A 22,343-nucleotide genomic window follows, 5' to 3' on the forward strand; every position below is an offset into this window, starting at 1 on the left:
TAATCACCCGAACGTCATCACCAATGACAGTTGGACAGTTTTCGCCGCCATCTTGCAAAATGGCAGCGCCCTGCGCAAGTTCAGTTTCGTTCCAGAAAAAAACTGAATGGTCTTGCTGCCCCTAGTGAGGCTGAAATACATGTAGCTGGAGAGATTGACAGTTTGAACACTTAAGTTCAACATTTTGACACAGGCCCCTACATTGTATATGACAACAGGAACAAGGCTACACGACTAACATTAGCCTGTGTCTGGACATCTGCTCTTGGCAAAACTCACTGGTGCCTGGTGTTATAAAACGTCGCTACGGCGGTCGGCCCGGCGGACTAACCTGGGTTACCGGAATGTCATGGAAGTCTCTCCAAACTTCGCTCAACGAGCACAACCAACAGACAAATATTCCAGGTATGTTGCACCTGCAGTGTATGGACTGTGGTTGAACACCATGTGATCAGTTATTCTACAACACCTTTTGTCAGGTCGTGTCATCATCATACTAATTTTGCGAGTAGGATGCGGAAAGAATTTTGGAATGCCGCTTGACACTGTGCACTAACCTTACACTACCCGCAGAACTGTGGGGCCACTCCGCTCCCACGGGACCCCACAGTTCTGGGGGTAACCTTACAGTTACAAAGGTCTGAAAAGTGTTTTCAGACTTACCTTTGGCCATTTCCTAGGCAGTAGGACTAGGCCCTAATCATATGAAATATCCATAGACTAGTCATGCTAGTACCGTACCTAAGTAGTAATTTATCAAACATTTAGGCCCAGGCCCTACCTACAAATCATTTGAAATTGTAAGGAAGTTTCTGTCTTTGGCATATTTAGAGATATAGGGGCCTGTATTTGAGATTATTTGTTGGGGCACTAGTAACCCACATGATCAACTGCAGGTTGGAGGCTGCCATGTCCGTCATGTTGAGAAAAACAGAAAAATCTTGTTGGGGTTTTTTGATGTGAAAACTGAAATAGGTAGGTGCCCCTTTGACTTTTTAATTCAGGCATCCATATCCAAACCCCCGTTCGCATTTTTTAGCCCCCAAAATAGCTTCGCCCCCTTTTTAAAAAAACACTTGGATTTTAAAAATGTCAAAAAAGTGGCCAGTGACTTATGAGTATGGAATTTTTCCCTCCAATATTGTACATTGCTAAATATATTTTATTGCTTTCAGATAAGCTAGTAGGCTTAGGAGTCACTGCAGGGGGATGATTAGTGTCATCTGTATATGGAGGCCTTTGGAATTCTTCATGTTCTTTCCAAATATTTCTTCACCATGTTCACTGGCATTGTGACATGATCAGATTTTCTTAACTTCACTTTTTAAGTTCAAGTTCAAGATGGCCTATTCCCTACTGCTAGTTTGTCACTCTGCCTCTTAATTTCATAGTAGTTAATATTGTTTGTATACGTGTATTCAGTAGTACATGTACATGTATGTAAAAATACAAGTAATATAATTGTCACTCCATCATACATATATTTACTTTTACCTGTACATGTGTGATTTAGGAAAAGCTACTTATTTTTTCGGGGGAAGGGAGGGATGGAGATGAGTTGTGTCAGGAATAAACTTAACCTTGATTTTTTGTATGCATGCATGTATGTACAGTGTACATGTATCCTTGATCCCTCCCTCCAAAATAGATACTTTCATAAAGTTGAAGAATGCCCTTTGTATTTAGATGTCATCGGCATTCCTGTTTGTACTGTGTCTCTTCTGTTCCATCTCAGATTAGGAACTTCAGTCTGAGGCTTTCTGTGTTTGCATTGCAGGGTTCAACACAGTGACGGGTAAACGGGGAGGAACTTTGACAAACAGTATGCAGACAAGTGAGTATCCTGATCATTGGGAATTGAGTCAGACTTGTAGGACAAAACCGTTACTTTGTATGGAGTTGTCTAGTAAGGCCAAGGGAATAAAAACAGTAGTTTCTCATTCGGGGTTAAAAAAGGGAGGCAGTGGGTTTGTTGTTTACATTGAAAATTATTCTATATTGGTTGATAGATCTTCTAGTCTCTTTTGCTGACACTTGTTGTCTAAATCAAGGAGATTTTGCCCAGAAAAAGGTTTGAATTTGCATTTATGGTTACATGTTATTAGAAACAAATGAACAGTGAAAATACATTGCAAATTTACCCCCAAAAGGACAAACTGAAAAGGGGGGTAGGGGTGGGAATTCATACAGGCTGAGGAAAAGAAGTCAAGTGACCAGTGTTTAGTTACTGTACACGGCTTGACAGCCTTGGTTTTAAATGTACATGTAGGCCTTCAAATGTCTCCAAAAGCAAGCAGTTGGATTCGATGGTTGTGTGATTCATGTGTTTGGCATCCCAAATTATGGGACAGATTTTACTCTATCATGCCCCTCCCCCCATGTGGACAGGAATAGCAAATCTGTGGAAATAGCCAAGCACCCAAAGAATATAGCGCCCTCTGTTGTTGCCCTGTTTGACTCACTCTGTTCTTAAGCTGTACATGTGCATTGTGCATACACATAAACACTACAGATAAACAGTAATCCATTTAGTTTGTGAGGTTGTTTTTACTGCACAACAGGGCCCTTAAATGCCTTACCTGTGGTAGCTTGCAGTGGTTACTTTGTTTTTCATGATTCATAGGCTTCAAGAAATTATTCATAACTGAATTGTCCTGAGAGTACCATTTCAAATACAAAAACAAGAAACCCTTAAAACTTTGTTAGGCTTCATCTGAAATGCGAGCCCTAAATTTGAATTAATTACAAAGTGTATAAGCCACACTGTGCAGCGGGTCAAGTAACTATCTCACGTGAAACTTTCCTTTCATGTCCAATAATGATTAATTCTGTGCCATCTGAAACTTAGTCTTTTTGCCGCTCTCTATTTTTACACTAGCAGGGTATAATCAGACATTATCGTCCTATGTCTTGATGTATAACCCAGTAACTGTTCGGCTGTTGATTGGTCATGTACATACAGAAGGCAGCACGTTTGACGACTGGGCCACGCCGGCCATTCTGGGAGAGCCCAAGTCACGACTGCAGCACAAGAGGGCCAGAAAGGGCCACGTTTCAGCTCTGACCAATGTCAATGAAGGTACTGTCAAACATTCACAATTTATTATTATGTGTACATGTACATGTGCCTTCATCCTATGTACATGTACCTGTACATGTACACGCACTGTACGTACATGTACATATTTATCATGACTGATCATAAAGTTGTGGTTTATAACGTTAGGCTTACTATAGTTTACTGGACAGGTGCATCATCAGCACTAATGCATGCATAGTATGCACTTTACCAGTACATACATGTACATAAATTAATGTGATCATCATCTGATCACAAACAACCTGCACCTGTAACTTGTATACATGTAGGCCCTACACATGTACATGGCAAGTTTCATCGCTTCTTGATGGTATTAAGGGTACAGTTAATGTTCCAGGTACGTGTATGTATATATCCTTACTATCTGCCTTGAGCAGAAGCACCCCCTCATTGGTTGGAAAGAGCCAGATTGGTCAGGAATGTTCATTTTGCTGGTAGCGACGCTACCCCATTTCATAGTTGTTTATGAACCAGCGAAGTGCAGTTCCGACCAAAGGAGCCTCTGTTGCTAGGAAAATCGGGCCCTCTCTTGGTCCAGCTCAGGGCTCATACCCTATACTCAAGGAGATCTCCTTGGCAAGTAATACTGATGTGCATACCGTATGAAGCTGGCTGCATCAGCATGGCTAATGTGTTTACATATGTACAGCTTTTTAGTGCATGACAAAGTACCCGGTGTGTATTGTACCTGTAATTCCCACAACTTTTCCCATTGTGCATTCTATAGACAATAAGGGTGAGGAAGTCAACTTGAAAGGATCATACCGGTAGTTGCACGAGGCCTGCTGGGGGGAGGGGGGGCTGGTTATGTACCGCTGCGTGTTTCCTGCGATAATTCCAGTTTGCGTTGTTAATTACATGGAAGTTTGTTGGATTGGGCGTGACCCCAACTGTCAGAGGTTCTTAACTTCAATTTGGCAATTACTCAGTAGGCATGGGTCAAGGCTACTTACATCCATGTACATGTAGTTCAGAGAGGTGAGCCCTTGCGTTGACATTTCCCAGTGGTGGGCAGTCTGGCCGCAATAGACTTAAGGCCTTTTCACACTGTGAACGTCCGATCTGTGTCGAAATCTACACGGTTCCAACCCGTGTTGATTTCTTAAAATTTCAACACAGTTCAATTCTGCTCCGTTTTCACACTGCTGAATACAGCGCCGGCATTTTTGCTACACATGTAATGTTTGGACCCGTGTACTGAGCGATCATTTCACACTTACGACACACCCACGTGTCCGACATGGGTCAAATAGCTTGTTTTGAGAAACACTTTGCTGTTTCTTGTCGTGCCATCAAGCTGGCTTTGGATGGAGCTGTCATCCCAAATTGCCAACAAAGCCTTCACCTCCTCCACTTTCCATGTCGGCCTTTTTTCAGATTGAGAGCCTTTATCTGACATTTCAGATGTTTTTTTGTAAGAGCAGAATTAAAGTCAGTACGATTACGAAGAATGCGCGCAAAACTAGGGCATGTTTAGCAATAACCCATTTGCATTCACACTATGGCTTTCAACACATGTCGGACGTCTCAACACAGGTCGAGGGCTCTCATCCCATCTCCCAAGCAGGGTTGGGTTTGGGTCAGTGCCGTGTTCAAATGGTGAAGTGTGAAAAGGTCAGTGACTTTTACACAGGTTGGACCTGTGTCCAACCCGGAGATTTTTCGTTGTGTGAAAAGGCCTTAAATCGTCTAGGGCTACATGTAGGTGATCCCCCATCGGAAATATGCAGGGAGATGCTAGTAAATACATGTTGACATACATGTACATGTAGCCGTAGCGTAGGATGTCTGCTCAGGACCTGGCCTTTAGTTTCTCTGTAATTATCTAGGAAACCAGCTAACTGCAAGAGAGAAAGAGGATGGTCACTGAGGATGACCCAAGGCTGGAGATAATCAGTCCTGGGGTTCCCCAAGAATCTCAAATTTCCTGTTTTATTTTCCCTTGTTTCCTCTTCAGTTGCTTTCTCCGTGATCATTATAATCTGGCCTCACTAATGTGTTGGAAACGTTAAATAAATAAATAAATAAACGTACATATGCACTATGTGCACATACATACGTACATGTAGCCTACATATGCATGTATATTGTATGCCTCTTGCTACTTTGTACGTACATGTACATGTAATTCACCTTCTGTCCATTTTTTTTTCCTGTGGATGAATTATGACAATGGTATCTGGTTCTCTCCACTTATATTTACATACAAGAAGGGCATTTCTTTAAAGCAGGATCGTCAAGATATACATGTACATGTATGCATATGTACAGGTACTGTATTTCCACTGCAATTTATCCTCAACTGATATAGCGTAACCCATCGTTCGCTTTTCCCACTTATCATCTTTTGTGTAAGAAAGTCTAAATAAGCCTTTTTTCCCCATGGTAAATTTCAGGAAGCTTATATTGGTAGTCTTGTGATTAACTTGTAGGAATCTTCATGAATCCTACAATCATGAGGCATCAGAGGCAATTGCCTTAATGCCCCTGTTCTTTGCCTCAATGCCCACTGAAATTTCACCATAGACAAGTTGATTTTTTACTACAAGTGCCCTTTGCAAGTGAGATATTGTACTGCCCTTTAAAGAACAAGGTGCCTGACCTGTATTTGTGTAGAGCACCAATGACACATGTACATGTGGTGTACCATGGTCATACTGATAGAGAGTGAATTGTATTGGTAGAAAATTGATCAAGTGATATGCTTCAAGCCCGCATGTATCGTTCATGCGTCAAGTGCACTGGCGATATTGCCTGGCCACAAGAAGTGATGGATAACCGTGATCTTTCCCAGAGTTGATGTGTTGTGTCCACTGTGTTGTAATTGTGCAATCTTGGGTACGAGGGTTGATACAAGTATGCTCTGATCATTGTTTCCTGCTGCAGTCGCCATTACTGTTAAATACATGTACGTGTATAAAACGCTCATGCAATTGTCTCTTTTCGTCTGCTCTTCAATCTTGTCAACGTTTTTCAACGAAATTTGGTGTAAACAATGTCTTGCAATTCAACTGGTCAACAAAACCATCAGTGCTTTATGAATCCCAGGTTTTTCTAGTAAACAAGTTTGTTGTACATGTACACAAACATACTGTATGTACATTGTACGTTGTAAATCCTAGATTTCTCCCCTCCCCCCCCCAAGAAAAATAACCCCAAACATGCCAAAACATATGTCAACGATGGACATCACGATCAATAACTTTCCTTGAAATTCAATATATGATTTAAATATCTTAATTTAATCTGATTTTAATATCTGATCTGAAATGTTTCAAATTCCTCTAAAGTCTGCTAGGTGAGGTTTCAAAGGATTCTTGAGGGTCAGAATATTTCTTACAACTTTTTGGCCTTGTTTAGATAAGTTTTACAGTTTTCAAAGGGAATTTGAAAGTTCACAGTACGTTTCAACATTGTTTTCAGAGAATCAAAGCAGAACAAAACCGAAACAAAACCCACATACATGTACACCCATACATCAGTGTGAGTCAGGATTGAGGCAATAGTTGACAAGACCTGATCAACACAGAAGGCGATCTGTTTTATGTGTGGACAGGGTTTGGTCATTTCAAAGCTGCTTTGACCATCATTTGCCGAATCATTGTTATAGCATTTTTTTTTGTAGATTATTCGTTTGAGGATGGTCATTTCTTTATTCTGCAATTGTTACATGCCACTGAATTTATTCAAAATATGCACCTGACCCATTAAAGAGATTTGTACATGTATACATGTACCTGTGCATGTACATGTACATGTACAGTATGTGGCAAAAATGAATCATGGGTGCGTGGAACGTGGAAATTGTGTCATCCTTATTGGCATACACTTTGACGAATGGTGAGAATCAAAACAACTTGAAATGGGCATCAGCCCAAGCCATCATTTCCCAAGTTGGGCACATGCCCAACCTCCATCAAGTCCCTTTACCGCATGTTGGCATACAGTAACTTAATTTTAAATAGTAAACAAAATTGATATGGAATGATGACTCATTTATTTCATGAAATAACATTTCATGTACATGTACATTAACACCTACATGTATGGTATCATAGGGCTGTGCCGAATATATCTGAATAACCGAATATTCGATCGATTGTCCAATATTCGAATATTGTTTTTCAAATTTGAATATTCAAATGCAAAATTCATGAAAAGGGAGGGAAAAATTTTATTTTGTTTTAAAAGGAAAAAAACCATTTAAAAGTCAAGTATTCATTAAACAATTTAAAATGAATAGACGTTTTCAACAGGGCAAGAAGTCTTGTTCATCTCTTAAATCTCGCTAAGTTTTGGCTGGACATACACCTAGATGTGATTAGATTATTTTGATCATAATGTACAATTGCGTGTGCTATTGCAACTAATTTTGTACGTATGGTTTGTTCATCAACAGTGTGCTGGTCAGTATGTTCGGATATTCGATCAAATTGAAGGTCGAATATTCAAATCGTAAATTATTTGAATTGACTCGGCCCTTCGGTATCAGCACACTTTCAAGTTTCAACATATCCCCCCTCCAGGGGAGTGGGATGTGGCTTTTGTTTCAGTGGTGACTATTCTTTCATGGCTATAGGAACAAATTTACAACAAAAATCTTGCCTATAAGGTACATGTACATGTATTGACTTCAGCCCCAAACTTCCAACATCATTTCCAGGATCCACCAATGATCATCAAGCTTTTCTTGTTTACATGTACGTACATGTTTGTACATGTACGTACATGTACAATGTACTTTGCATACAGTACAGGTACACATGTACATTGGTAAAGAAAAGACACGCCATGAACCACGATTACTGTCTGAACTTGCTCAAAGTTGCACTTTTTGTACCGGTCATTTTTATTCTCTTATAAATATCAAGTACTGTCAACACGTTTATAATGACGCTAATAACTGCATTGGCAAGTTTCACTTTGCATGTACGGACAAGCATTAACTGTAACCTTTACAAGTAATCCCAGACGTTGGTGTAGATTCCAAACAAGTCACGTGGGTGCATGTACATGTGTAGTACACATGTACTTTTACAAGTACAAAAATGTACATGTACATGCGCTTACCCAGTGCAGCATCTGGTTTCCTTGTATTGTGTTTTCTGTTTGTTTTTCTCCAACTTCATGGTTTCAACTTCGTTTGTTCTATCAACACTATTTAATATAGGCCACCTATTAAATAAGCCACCACTGTAACACAGGCTCACACTGTGGTCACTCCTGTTGGGATGCCTTTTATAGGTACATGTACTGTACATGTATGTGTTTGTGAGGTTATTACTGTGGTTATTACTGTGGTCGTTGAACTTGTACATGTAGGCCTACATTTCTGACTCATGTGGATGAAATCTTTTACTGGTACAGTCACTTCCAGTACATCAACATTCTAAAATTCCATCAATAATTGATCAATTGATTTCTTAATCAGAACAGCTGTTACCATTGACAGATTATGAAAAGTTCACTATGTGCAGTCAATTCCAAGTGATTCCATCAATTCCCAGCTTATAAATGTACTAGAGTACATGTTACTTCTGTAACAAATGAAATTAAATGTTCCCTCCCAATCAACAATACTTGTGTTCATGTATGCATGTACTTGCACGTGTACACTTTACGTGTACTATAAGTACTGTATGTACATGTATATATGTAGGGTACATGTACGTACAGATACATCAGAAAATTAAAATGATGACCAGTAAAAGTGCTTGCTGTTACTCTACATGTAGGTTGCAGAAATACCAGTAAGTGCATGGACATGTACATGTATATGTATTTACCTGTTCATGTGTTTGTGTCCCATAAAGCCATAAACAGAAGAGTAACATTTTCCCAAGACCTGTAGACTAATTGTCTTCAAAAGATGTGGTTCACTTGGCCCATGTTTTTATCAATTTTGAACGTAACGGAACCGCCCACATACGATGTACAGTACGGCCCGAAATTAAGAGACATCCACGCAGGGGATCCACGCGTGGCAATGCAGGGCCTCGCGTGGAACAAATACACAGTGCTCAAGGAGAAAAATATTAAGTTCCAATTGCCACGCGTGGGTTCCAAATCACACGCAAGAGGTTAACGTCGCATTCGTTCCCTGTACAATTAGGGTTGTTTATATTTATGCGCGTCAATCGTTTTGTTCTCACGCACGGGCCACGTAAGGGTATCACCACAGCGAGATCAAGCAAACAGCAAAGTAAATTACATGCACTATTTTTTTTTTATTTCTGAGTGCACGTACCGTCTTGATGCAGTAAAGGTACATGCATACCAATCATCAAAGCCGGCTTCCAAGCTCCGGGCATGTCACGGCGCAGCCCAGCCAGCTGCAGCACACGAGCAGGCCCATTGTTGCCGCGCAAAAAGAACAAGTGCATTACGATTTTCAAATCCAAGGTTCACTCAACGTTACTGCTGTGTGTTTGGCTTCATTTTACTGTAGTAATCATCCTTTTTCCGTACATCGGTTCTGTTCGAGTTGTCACAATTATTCGTCATGATATTTCGGAGTTACATGTACGCAAACATCGCAAAAAAGTGTGTACATGTATACGCAAGTGTGCATTGTGATTTTTCGAAAATAATGTTATTGATCAATAAAATTCCAAACCTGCGTTGCGTCTTTATTTTTGGCACTAAATATCCCTCTTTTCGTGACAACGAAAATCTGTTTCGCGGCAGTTTCGTTACGGTGTTTTACCGCCATTTTGATTGCCTTGCGGCATATATTGAAATCGATCTGTCATAAATTGAGCAAGCTTCTACCCGGCTTGTCAGTACGACTTCGTCCGTCATGCAACACTGCGATTGGACGAATGCTAAAGTTTCCTTTCGGTTTCCATTGTTTCACATGCAGTGGGTGTGGGTTAAAGAGGTGTGACGTTTCACTTAACGAATTTCACATGCAGTGGGTGTGGGTTAAAGTGGTGTGACGTTTCACTTAACAAATTGAATGGCGGAAATAGTGCGCTAACTTGGCATATTTAATTAATATTCATGCTCCTTCATAAAACCTTCATAAAATAGAGTAGAGGCCTCAGCGCCGACGTCACTGTGTTACACGTACGCATGCACTGTGCCTCTGACAACCGCGTGCGACGGAGCAAAGCAGTGTGTGGAGTCTAAATAAGACAAGCTTTCAACTGTTCAACCACATTGAACCAATAGGAAAACTCCGTTACAAACATGTACATGTATGACTGAGTGTGACATGCATGGTCGATATTGGCAATGAGATTTTGAGCGAATTGGTTTTGGTTATTTTTCACGAAAAGATTCAACAGCCAAACAATGGCTTTCGATGTATTCCAAGAAGAACTTTGGTATCAAGTTTTCAGGATGGAGCCCACGTAGTCAAAGGGGCGTTTTCCATTAGTCATTTTTGAACGGATAACGGCATTTTGTTATTTTAGATTTGCTAAAACTTAGAGATTTGGCTGAATTCCATTACAACGTATTCACGCTTCAACTTCGATCAAATACGGTCAACGAAAGGCAAGTTGGGCTGCAGCACGACCCAAATCTTGTCTCGCTCTGGAGCGCTGGACAGGCCCGCCTGGCAAAATCAGTTTTCCCTCCGGAGTTGCATCCATCGACCATGAGTCCGACTGTGATCAGCATCCAATCAGAATTCGTTTTGCACGGCCATTTATGACATCATTGGCCTAATGTGAAGCGTAAAGGCGTGGCTATTGGAAATTTGTAAACATGATGCTAAATCTGAATATACTTAAGCACAGTTGGATGTAGTGAGAATTTAGAAATGTTGTGCAGTGGAAACGCCGTACGTTGCATGTTCTCGGTTGATTATTAGAAAAATCTCACCGCGTGCTTTTTACAACCATCGCGTGATGCGGGGCCATCGTAAGTTTACTGTACATGTACACGTACATGTGTATATACTTGTATGTACTTGTACATGTACAGTACATTCATAGTACAGGTACATGTACATGTACGTGTGTGCACGCACATGTGCTGAGCGCCGGTGCGGCACAACACGTTATCCATTTTTCGTTGTGTTTGCTTTTTTATCACGTTTTCGTGAGTGCATTCCGTGCGCTATCAATGCCATGCCATATGAAAGCCGAACATTTGAACCGACCAGTTCGGTTCGGTTCGAAAGTGCCATGTTCGACGAGTTTTGGTTCGGTTCGGCAGTTCGGCTGCAGCACTGTATTTCGCGTGCATTTTATATGAGTAAATGAGAAGCCTAGCGTGCTTATCGAGCCCAGCTGCATCGTACGTACACGCACCGCAGTGTTCATGCTCATTGCGCTTGCACACACGCAGCGCGTAATATGAAGGCCGCATTTGATGTTCACACTTTCATGTTTTCTGAAGTCTCGGCTGCGTGTCGCGCTTGCAGTTTCAGGATTTTTCCCAATTCTCCAATCACATCCCTGTTTCTTGCAATCTGGCCCGTTTGGTATCTTCCAAATCAGGGAGAAAGGAAAACCAATGCCAGAAGCTTCTGAGCGGCAGATATTGAAGGAATCTTAATTGCCTGCCATCTGTAAGAAACCCTTGCACCACCAAATGAAGATACTAAACTTGATACTCAATTATATATAACGGCTTTGCCCTTACCCAACGTATATTAATAAACACTGTATGCTCAGTGCTTGTCCGAGAGCTTGCGAAAAAAACCTCACAAGCTTACTCGGGTGGGACTCGAACCCACGACCTCCTGCTTACTAGTGCAGGTGTCTTAACCACTCGACCACCGAGCTTGCCGGGGTCGGCTGGCCGGTCCGAGTCAAATGAAGCAGCGGGTATCGCGAACTATTTTCATTGGGTTGGGTAAGGGCAAAGCCGTTATATATATAATTAACATCTCCCCAACGCAAAAATACATCTTGATACTCAATCTTAATTTTTTTTTATAAATCTCGGGCGAGTTTGCCAATTATAGACAAAGGTTGGGGGGTAACGACAAAAAGCATTTCAGATTCGATTCACTCGACAGAGTAAGAAATGATAAACTGGAGAAAAAGGCTGCATCACACTTTAAGCACAGATTTAGTGGCAAGGTTAACATGCTTAAAATCACAAATTTTACCAAGCCCGACAACCAGGAGGGGTAACACCCTGCGCAATCTCTGTTCATTGATTGAAATAAACGAGATTTCTTCCGATGATTTTTCTTGTTTTGTGCACTGCCCCCTCTCTGTCGCGGGTCCTGTGTTTTACCAAGCAATAGATTATTCCTAAATCCAGACTTGGTTCGTAGCATATGACCAAAGCATGTCAGTTTTGTCTACCATAGCCACTAGGGTGATATTTGAGTTGACGATTTTGATCATTGTGCTACACTAAGGTTAAAGCAGAAACAGTAAGGTGCTTGGTAACTGACGGAACGGAGAGTGGGGTGGGAGATTCACAAGTATCGCTAGAAAGACTGCAAGGTTCGTTGAGTACAAAGTTTATTTTAATATTCATTATGTTAAGGCTTCAGCAATTTAAGGTTTTAATGCGTACTACATGTGTAATGATGTATGTTGCATATTCACGCGAGGGAAACGCGCGGAGAGTGGTCACATTGGGATGAATGCGTATTAAAACGTAAATGCCCACGCGAGGAAAACGCGAGGAGGGTTACTCAGCGGCAACTCGTAAACGTTGTTTAATGTGCATAAATTTCAACAAAAATGGGCAAAACAAATCTTACCATTTCGGGCACTCATGAAAAGTCAGATCTGTTTGCAAAGAGACACTTCTGTACTGAGGCTTCTTAGGTACCGGTATTAAGGGGAGATATTCAATTATCAGTAGCCATTATCAGACCTTTTCAAATTCAGATTGCTTGGTTGATTTAAATAGTTTCCAATTGCAAATAATCAGGACCATAAAAATCAACGGTATAACAGTTCGTAAAATTACAATTTCCACGGAGCCATCACTCATTTCCATGCAGCTGAACCAATTTGTAAGGCATAAAAGATTAGTCTTGCATATATGCCTGTAAAGATAAATATTTGTCTTCACTGCATTTTTACATACATGTATATGTTGGGTGGAAGTAAATAGACACTAATTTTCATACGTGGTTTCTTCGTCTGTGTCACCCAAGGTTCCCTCGCTGTTGTCACCCGCCCTTTCTCCATACATGTCGACCGCGATTTTTCGTCATTGTCGTCCGCGGATTTTTCAACAGATGCACGTACATGTATGGTTTCTTCGTTATGAATGACTTTGTTCCCGAACTGGTTTACCTGCATATTCCCTAAGTTTCTTCTTTGCCCTAGTATTGTCATCTTTCTGCTGAAGCAACACTTAGAGACAGGAGTGACCAGGTAAGACATTTTGAAAACTCATCACTTGCATCTTACGTTACTGTATCAGAACAGAAAACATAAATACATGAGAGGCCTGGGAGCGAAAAGTCGATTCTTTTAACATGACGTCGGGTTGACAGCAACATCATCAAATAAAAAGTCATCTGTTTAATTTCTCATGTTTCAGTTCCTGGAATTCTTTGTAGAATTGTCCCAAACGAGGGCTCTGTCGTACTCATTCAAATTTGTGTAGTCATCTAGGATAAGACAAACCACAGAAGAGTCCGTTTCGAAGAAGTGATTAAACTCAGTAAACATACCTCCGTCAATGTAACTTTACTAGCTGTGACCGTAGTGTCATCTTAACAGTGCTTATTTCTAGTTCATTATACGAACAACTAGGATTTCCATTAATTGGGTGAGGAGAATTAGCAACATACCATTTTGTCCGGAGTTCAAGACTGAGCTGAAAACCGTTCAGTCCCTTCTAGGAGACGATTGCCTTCCCCTGCACGGATATGTAGAGTTTTGTAATTGAGCAAGAACCAGGCTCTTCGATTCAGATAAAACTTTAATATCTAACCCAAACATGACTTTCTATTATGAAATGGCTTTGTATTATTGCTTTTATATATTATAAATATTGCAACATGTATGTTGAAATTCATTTCATTCTTTAGGAGTTCACCTGACTTACATAGAACTTTTCCCGACAGTCGCTCCCCGGACGTCATGTACTGTGGATCCAGCAGCTATTTCGTTTTGTTTATTCGTTTTGTTTGGATCACAAAACATCACTGCTTGTGTTTGGAAATTGGCAGTTTTTCAATCCCCATTGTAAAAAAACCTAATCTTTCTTTGAAACTTTAAAAGAACACTTTGTGTTAAAATCCAGTCTGATATTTGGGCCTACTTTCTTGTGTCATCCAGAAATCAGGCACACACTTGTTTGTGCCAAACTTCAACATCGGCAAATGACCTGAACAATTTATATGTGTCTTCAAAAAGATAAAACAAAAAAATTTAATGTCTGGTAAACCATATTACCCTCCGCTCACAAGTACGAATTTAATAGAGTTTTTTTAGTGAATACATTACGTTCATTGTGCACCTCCAAATAAACTAATTGCACATCGAAAAGCCGTACGAGCTAGCCAGGCGTGGCATACGCAATTGTTTCCTCCCACTGTGATCTTTAATGCCTACCCTAAGCTATATAGAGAGGGTACACGCGGAAAACCGATGGTTAAAACAATACATGCATCAGGGCATGGCAGGAAGCAAATTATTTAAGACAAGTACAAAAAAAGTCCCTTGCGAAATCCACGCGCGGAATACACATTGCACTACGATTTTGGCGATAAGACAACTGTACAGGCTATTTTCAGTCGCAAATTAATTATAAACGCGAGTATTAATCGTCTTTTCACCCGTGGTCTTGTCACTTTAAGTTGTAGTATGGCTCGTTTTGGGAGGTTTGCGAGACAAAAAATTGCACTCTTAAACGCTGCTGGAAAATCCGTTCAAGACATCCAAGCGTGTTTACGCGAGAATGATGTAACTGCCTCCATCAGCGGAATCCGTGGCTTTATTCGTAAGTTGAGACGGGACAAAAGCCTTGTCGACAGGCGGCGGACAGGCCGAAGAACCAAATGCACAGCGGAAATCGAGAACCTAATAGATAACAGCCTAAATGAAAACAACGAGCTTAATGCTACCGACCTGCAGACCACTATTTTAAACGAAACTGGCATTATGCTGTCCCTGTCTGCAGTCAAACGAGTTCGGCAACGTCTCGGCTGGGAAAGATCGGGGACGAGGTATTGCCAACTAATTCGACAGGCAAACAGGCCGAAGCGACTGCAGTTTGCTCAGGAGTGTCTGACCAATGGAGAAACCTTTGACGACGTTATCTGGACTGATGAATGTTCTATTGAACTTCAACGACATCTAAAACGATCTTTCAGGAGGAAAGGCCAAGAACGAACACTACGAGCAAGACCAAAACATCCATGCAAAGTACACGTATGGGGTGGAATTTCAAAGCGTGGCCGAACAGACCTGCTCATTTTTTCAGGTATAATGAATGGTGAGTTCTACGCTACCGAAATTTTACGCGATACACTTCACCCATTTGCAACACGTGTCTTTCCTGATGGATACCGGTTACAGCAGGACAACGACCCCAAACATACGAGCAACAGGGCACGGCAAGAAATGGAAAATCTTGGCATTAACTGGTGGAAGACACCCCCTGAATCACCGGACATGAACCCCATTGAAAACCTTTGGGCGGAGCTCAAACACTTTTTGAGAAGAAAAGTCAAACCAGAGAACCAAATGCACCTTGTAAATGGTATCAAGGAATTCTGGCGGACACGCGTCACCCCAGATAAATGCCGATCGTACATTTCCCATTTGGAAAAAGTAATCCCAAAAGTCATAGCAAGGCAAGGGCGTGCATCCGGGTACTAAGGTTTATTTGCAAATTGGAGGGCCATGTTCTACTTTCTACCACTTGCGCCAAATTTCATCAATATCACCCACACTGATCCTGCAAAGCCTCAGACGGCCCCGACACTTATCTTTTGGACCGGTTGCCAGTCTATGACCTGTACTGCCCTCCCTGCCTCTCGCGCATCGCGGCTGCAAAATGGCAACAATTCAAATGAGCACCTTGAGACAGCGTTTGAAAGGTATGTACTGAATAAAATGTAATTATCATGAGTAGAAAGTGATTACCCAGTCAAGCAATACTTCAAAACTATCTGACCTCATAATATGCGAACTTAAGAACATGATAAAAACAATGCAAGCCTGTATCTTTAGGGCCCGTCTAACATCCAATGCAGTGCCACACCCACATATGCCGCTCTACGATAATGCGCATACAGTGTACGCCTGTTCTGATGGCGAGAGCATAGACCAGTGCCATGAAACTCGGACAAATTGAGACAAGGTGGGAAATTCATTGGTCCTCACTTGGGCCAAGACAGTATGAATTAAAAATTGTCACCTGCACTCAACTTACGACTAAGTGAGTATTTGCTTCAATGTGTGTCATGCGAGTACAGAGCAATTTCTTGCACTAGCCTATGCATAAGTACTGCACTGCCCAAGTACTAACATATACGCCCTACATAATAACGCTACGCACGGAGGCTACACATTCACTATGCATACAGATGTCATAAGCCTAACCTACATGTACTGTAAGCATGGGTCTATATTTATAGCTACGCTAGCAGGGGCTTATGCCACGCGTGGGCAGCGCGTGGGCAGCCCGTGGACTAGGCGTGGCCGTGGGGAGTACACGGCCTCGTAGGTTTTAGAATGGGCACGATAAATGCAATGTACGTTCAATATAAAACAATATTCTGATTGACTTTAAACGTAGTTCAAATTATGAATGGAGGTATTCATGGTTTAACTTTTTAAAGATAGATGTATATACATGTTCATGTATAAAGTTTGATGGTTATTTGCTGAAGCACGGTACGCCACGTACAGGAACAAGTGCCACTAAAGTAGGCCGTAATATCGGACTTCATTTGAACACACATTCTTCACATCAGCTTAACTGAGAAAGATAAGGGTGCACATTTTGTTTAATTTACGTTTTTCCTTTAATTTATAGTGCCACGAGAAAGCTTAGTTTTATTTGACGTGGATAACAAAACTGCCATTGTCAAAACGCTAGCGGTGGAGTTTTGTGGTCCACATAATGAAATAACTGCTGGATCCACAGTACATGTAAGGTGGTCTGGAGAACGACTATCAGCAAAGGTCCTCTGTATGTCAGGTAAACTCCTATAATGAATGAAATCAATTTAGACAAGCAAATAAACGTTGCAATATGTATAATATACAAAACCAATAATACAATTCCATTTCATAAGAGAAAGTTGTGTTGGGATTAAATAATACTCAAGCGAGTCAGTTTTATCTGAATTGAGCAGCCTGGTTCTGGTTCAATTTCGGAACTCTGCCTACCTGCGCAGGGGAAGGCAATCGTCGCCCAGTTAATGGAACTCCTCGTTCATAACAATGAACTAGAAATATTAAAGCACTGTTAAGGTGACACCAAAGTTATTACATTGACGGAGGTGTGTACATGTACACTAAAGAAGAACAGAAATTCGGCTATTTGTTTCATAACTGGCCCAACTTTGATTTGTCTTACTGTAGATGACCGCACAATTTTGAACGAGTATGACAGAGCCCTTTTGGACAAATCTACGAAAGTCAAGAAACCAAAGCATGAGAAAATGGAACAGGTGAATTTTAGTCTGATGATTTGCTAGATTACTCCCTCCGAGCACCCGATCAGGAAAAATCCCGTGGAACCACAGATTTATACTATCCGGCTTCTACAACATCCGGAACCTCTCTGAATATTTGGAGAAAGAAAAAGGCTGGTATCGAGTGATCACAGGGGAGTTGGCTCTGGTGGCCTCGCTTTTGATGTCAGTTTGACAGCTCCATGAATTCTGGGGTCTCGATAACGTTTGACTGTGCAAGCCAGAACGCCTGTGTTCTGACTTAAACGCAGCCGGAGGGGGGATACCAGACTCTTAGCTGATTTCAGGGTCTTCATCCTTTTTGTTTATCCTGTTATTTAACCAAACCTTAAATGTCACGCTTTTGCGCTCCAACATGAAGCTCGTGGCCAGCGTCACGTGCTAGTCACGATTTTTTGTTTACAAATGGAAAATTTCCTAGAGAATAAATCTTAGTCCACTTTTGTTACTTGGCGACTCCTAACTTACTTGTTTCAGCAGAAACAAGGCGGCACTACCACAAAGAAGAAACCACAGGAACAGGCTCGTATACTGTTTCGGGGACAGGGCCAACACACAAACGACAATGGCGAAGAAGCAGAGGGCCACGACGATGAAGACACGACAGGGGACAAAGACGAAGAAACTGCACGCGACAACGGCCAAGAAACTGGACGCGACAACGTAGAAGAAACTGGGCGTGAAATTGGCAAAGAAACTGGGCGTGAAATTGGCAAAGAAACTGGGCGTGAAATTGGCAAAGAAACTGCGCGCGACAATGGCAAAGAAACTGGGCGCGACAACGTAGAAGAAACTGGGCGTGAAATTGGCAAAGAAACTGGGCGTGAAATTGGCAAAGAAACTGCGCGCGACAATGGCAAAGAAACTGGGCGCGACAACGTAGAAGAAACTGGGCGTGAAATTGGCAAAGAAACTAGGCGTGAAATTGGCAAAGAAACTGCGCGCGACAATGGCAAAGAAACTGGGCGCGACAACGTAGAAGAAACTGGGCGTGAAATTGGCAAAGAAACTGCGCGCGACACCGTAGAAGAAACTGGGCGCGACAACGTAGAAGAAACTGGGCGTGAAATTAGCAAAGGAACTGGGCGTGAAATTGGCAAAGAAACTGCGCGCGACAATGGCAAAGAAACTGGGCGCGAAATTGGCAAAGAAATTGCGCGCGACACCGTAGAAGAAACTGGGCGCGACAACGTAGAAGAAACTGCGGGTGACAAGGATGAAGAAACCAAAGGTGAGTCTGACGACGAAGAAACCGCGTGCGACAACAACGAAGAAACTGTGCGCGACAACAGCCAAGAAACTGCGCGCGACAACAGCAAAGAAACTGAATGCGACACTGACGAAGAATCATTGGGCGACAAAGACGAAGAAACCGCGGGCGATATTGAAGTAGAAACTCCATATGATTCTGACGATACTGATCGAGATGGTTTAACGGACGTTTATCAGTTTGTGACGGACGATAGAGACAAGATTGACGGTGACATGACAGACAGCACTGATCAAGATGACACAAGCGATATGGTCTTAGATCGGTACGATGCGGATGAAACAAACACGACTGACGAGGAAGATGAAGACGGTTCTGAGGGAGATTACGCAACTGACATTTCGGGGGTTGACAATGGCGACAAGATCCATACAGAAAAAATAAACGATTCCAATAGCACAGACACCCAAGACCACAGTGGAGAAGACAATGAAGTTGAAGCGCTGGAGAAAATAATCCCTCTGATATTTGAAGATGACAAAGTAGTTAGCTTCCTCAAAGAACTTCAACGGGAACAGAGGGATATGAGGAAAGAAATAATGGCAAAATTCACTATCATTGAAAAAATGCTCATTCAAATTAACCCAGCGATTAAACTCGACACAGTATCAACTCTAGATCTCGATTCATTTCCATCTCCAAGCACAGATGCGACTGATGACGAATTTCCGATTGAAGAGTTGGTACGCATGCAACGAGCAAGCTCGTCGAGCGTGAACTTCGCTGTCCGGCTGGCACGAAGATTTTTTGATGAAGATGATCTTGCATCGAATAGGTGCGGAAAACCAAAGCGTGGCGAAGTGGGTCAGTTAGACCAGGATAAATTGGACGCGGTGCGCCGCCACTTTTTCCGCGTTATTCAGGTTCCACAATGTCTGCAGGAGATGGAATGGCGTAACTGTAAAAGAGCAATTGACACCAATGGACGCGAAATCTTGCGCAAGCGCAGGCGACTGAACAATGAAGTTTAAACTTAGACAGTAAATCGCATGACTGTGGTCAAGATCTTGTCTTTATTGTAGTTTGTCGTAAAGCGACTATATGTGACCCGTCACGAAAAAATGAGCGCAAAGTCGCAAACCGCTCTTTCCTATTTCAAAGGTTCAAAATCATATTGAAGTGGAGGTTAATTTGGGGATTTTTGTATTATTTGGAAAGACTAATCCGTCTCCTATTTAATTCCAAATATTTCGCAGGATCATAGAGTAAAAAATGTCATTTTCACTGCATTGTTGACAGTCGCATTATGCATGCCTGGTCTGAAATGTTGAAAAAATGTCGGGAACAAAGACGCAAAGCTGCCAAAATAATGTCACATTGTCACCTTATACTTCAACCCAAAGTGTTCAATGTAAATGCCACCGGAGAGCTCTTTTTCTGCTGAACTCAAAAATACCAATATCTCAATTTTTGAAAATTCCGACTTTCAGCTCATGTTGTGGTGACAGGTCACATATTGTGCTCTTTGTCCGGTTAGTACTTGAATCTCATTCTTGAGCAAAGCCTTTTTCATCCCACCCACCAGTAGAGTCAAATTCTTGACAACAGATGTTTAATGTTCAATTTTTGTGTAACTTGGCGATATTCACTTTCATTTGATTGTAATTGTTAAGTTTGCATGTACATGCAGTTGAATTATAGCCAACTTGTTCTTAACGATCAGCAACGTATAAAAACAAAACTAAACAAGCCCCAACGTACGACTGATTTTCTGACGAGGATAATTTTCAACTCCTTATTATGGACCATTTATCTCTACCCAGGATTTGCGCAATCAGTACCACAACTCTGACAATCATCTAGGCAGACAACACGTTCACATTACTTCAGGAGAAGTTTGTCTCTAAACCCATATTTGTATGCTTAAGCTTGTTGCAGCTTGTTATGCACGAAAACATTGTGATACAGTTGATGATCACTGACACATGTATTTGTTTAAATTGTATGGTTATGAATTTTTGTAATTGTGATTGTTGAAACAAAAACAACTTGAATTTGAAAAATAGCGTGTTTGATGTTTTAATTTAAACAGTGTGTTTGATGTGGTAATTTAAGACTTATCCCCTTACCCAAGAATTCTCTTTGTAAACAGGGCGTTTTCTAATGCGTGTCCGAAGAGGTCAGCTTTGTTTAACCTGTAATAGGCCTGTAAAGTACACGTACTGCATGTGTCGGAATTGCTGCTGTGTACGTGTAACTCCTCGCGGTTTCCTCGCGTGGGCATTTACGTTTTATTACGCATTCCTCCCAAAGTGACCACTCCTCGCGTTTCCCTTGCGTGGATATTTAAAGGGAATACAGAAGTTGAAAACATTCAGTTCGCGCGAAGTATTTCAACTGTATCACACAGTATCGTGTGAATTAAATGTTTTGAATTTCTGTAACCCTTTAAACTTTAAGATGCAAAGGCTTATTTATACTAAATTTTTATCCGACGATCCTCTCCAGGTGTAGGAGATCACACACACACAAAAACAAACCACTGGCGTTCTGCCTAGCGATTCCCGCCCCAAACGATGGTGCAATCCAATGGGAAAGATGCACGTCATTGTTTCTTCATTAACGATATCTGATATCCCATCCTCACTACACTTTCCAATGTTTAGGTATTCAGGTTACAGTTTTTTCATTCAAATCTGTGTTACCCGACCATTGCAAAAACTCCACATTCTGTCTCCCCAAAAGAGTGCATTGATTTCAAAGAAAAATATTAATGATCCGACCTTCAATGAACCTTGTTTGTTCATTTTTTCTTAAAAGACGCCTGGACTCAAAATAACTAACAATATATCATAAATGACAGCGCTGATGAATATTAATACAAAAATGTACCGCTGTGGTTAAGTTTCCAGAAAAACTACACGCTGTATTCACAATGTGAGTTTTCTGGGATGACTCTTAAAGGAGCCATTGTCTCCCTAGTGTCATATGCTACGGATTTATCGATCGATTGATCTTGCCTTATGATACGTATACAATCCAAAGTTGAAACGCGAGCTTTTCGAATCACGACTGACTTAAATACGGCATTTTCACGGCGGCAACTCGTTGTTGATCGAATGAACGTTGTCGCCGCGCAGTAACCCAGTTCTCTGATTCGGTACCTTCCCAGTGAATACAAGATGCCTCAAATTCCCGTTCATCTGTTTTCTCAGATCGGGTGCTTAAGCAGCTTTAAATAGTGCCTAAATCAGTCGCAAATGCCACCAAATTTTTGCGATTGCTATCATATTTTCACCATACAGTTGCCATTTGCGACTTAAAATAGCTTACAAACTACATACAAAATGTACTTGCACCATTTTGAGTATGCTTAAAAATAAAAAATAATAATGCACTCAAAATTCGTTCTGGAAAGGTAGAAATAGCAGCGCAAGTCGCATCGTAAA

At 41.4% G+C, this 22,343-nt stretch overlaps 2 protein-coding genes across 6 annotated transcripts in view; both read left to right on the plus strand.

Annotated features, from left to right (window-relative positions):
- Window positions 1-22: 22 nt before the first annotated feature.
- Window positions 23-22,343, plus strand: part of LOC110988221 (centrosomal protein of 85 kDa-like) — a 39,384-nt gene continuing 17,063 nt past the window's right edge. The window contains exons 1-3 of one of the 2 annotated variants that reach the window (XM_087146936.1): window positions 23-405; window positions 1,736-1,834; window positions 2,963-3,079. In XM_087146936.1, coding sequence (XP_087003062.1) covers window positions 1,825-1,834; window positions 2,963-3,079 — 127 coding nt within the window. In that variant the 5' untranslated portion in view covers window positions 23-405; window positions 1,736-1,824. The remainder of the gene's footprint in view (window positions 406-1,735; window positions 1,835-2,962; window positions 3,080-22,343) is intronic. The other variant, XM_087146934.1, reaches the window with a different exon arrangement.
- On the plus strand, window positions 12,974-20,957 carry LOC147796600 (uncharacterized). Of its 4 annotated transcripts, none has more exons than XM_087146738.1 (4): window positions 13,416-16,079; window positions 17,021-17,185; window positions 17,572-17,660; window positions 18,165-20,957. In XM_087146738.1, the coding sequence occupies exons 1-4, from the start codon at window positions 16,037-16,039 to the stop codon at window positions 19,923-19,925; spliced, it is 2,058 nt and encodes a 685-aa protein (XP_087002864.1). In that variant the 5' UTR covers window positions 13,416-16,036; the 3' UTR covers window positions 19,926-20,957. The 4 variants fall into 4 exon arrangements, with proteins under 4 accessions (XP_087002866.1, XP_087002865.1, XP_087002864.1 ...); XM_087146737.1 differs by having other exon boundaries at window positions 13,418-16,079; window positions 18,162-20,957; XM_087146740.1 differs by lacking the exons at window positions 13,416-16,079; window positions 17,021-17,185 and adding an exon at window positions 12,974-13,401.

The sequence above is a fragment of the Acanthaster planci genome, linkage group LG15, assembly GCF_054643075.1.
Source record: "Acanthaster planci isolate LZ-2023a linkage group LG15, COTS_SCS, whole genome shotgun sequence".
In the NCBI taxonomy this organism is placed as follows: domain Eukaryota; kingdom Metazoa; phylum Echinodermata; class Asteroidea; order Valvatida; family Acanthasteridae; genus Acanthaster; species Acanthaster planci.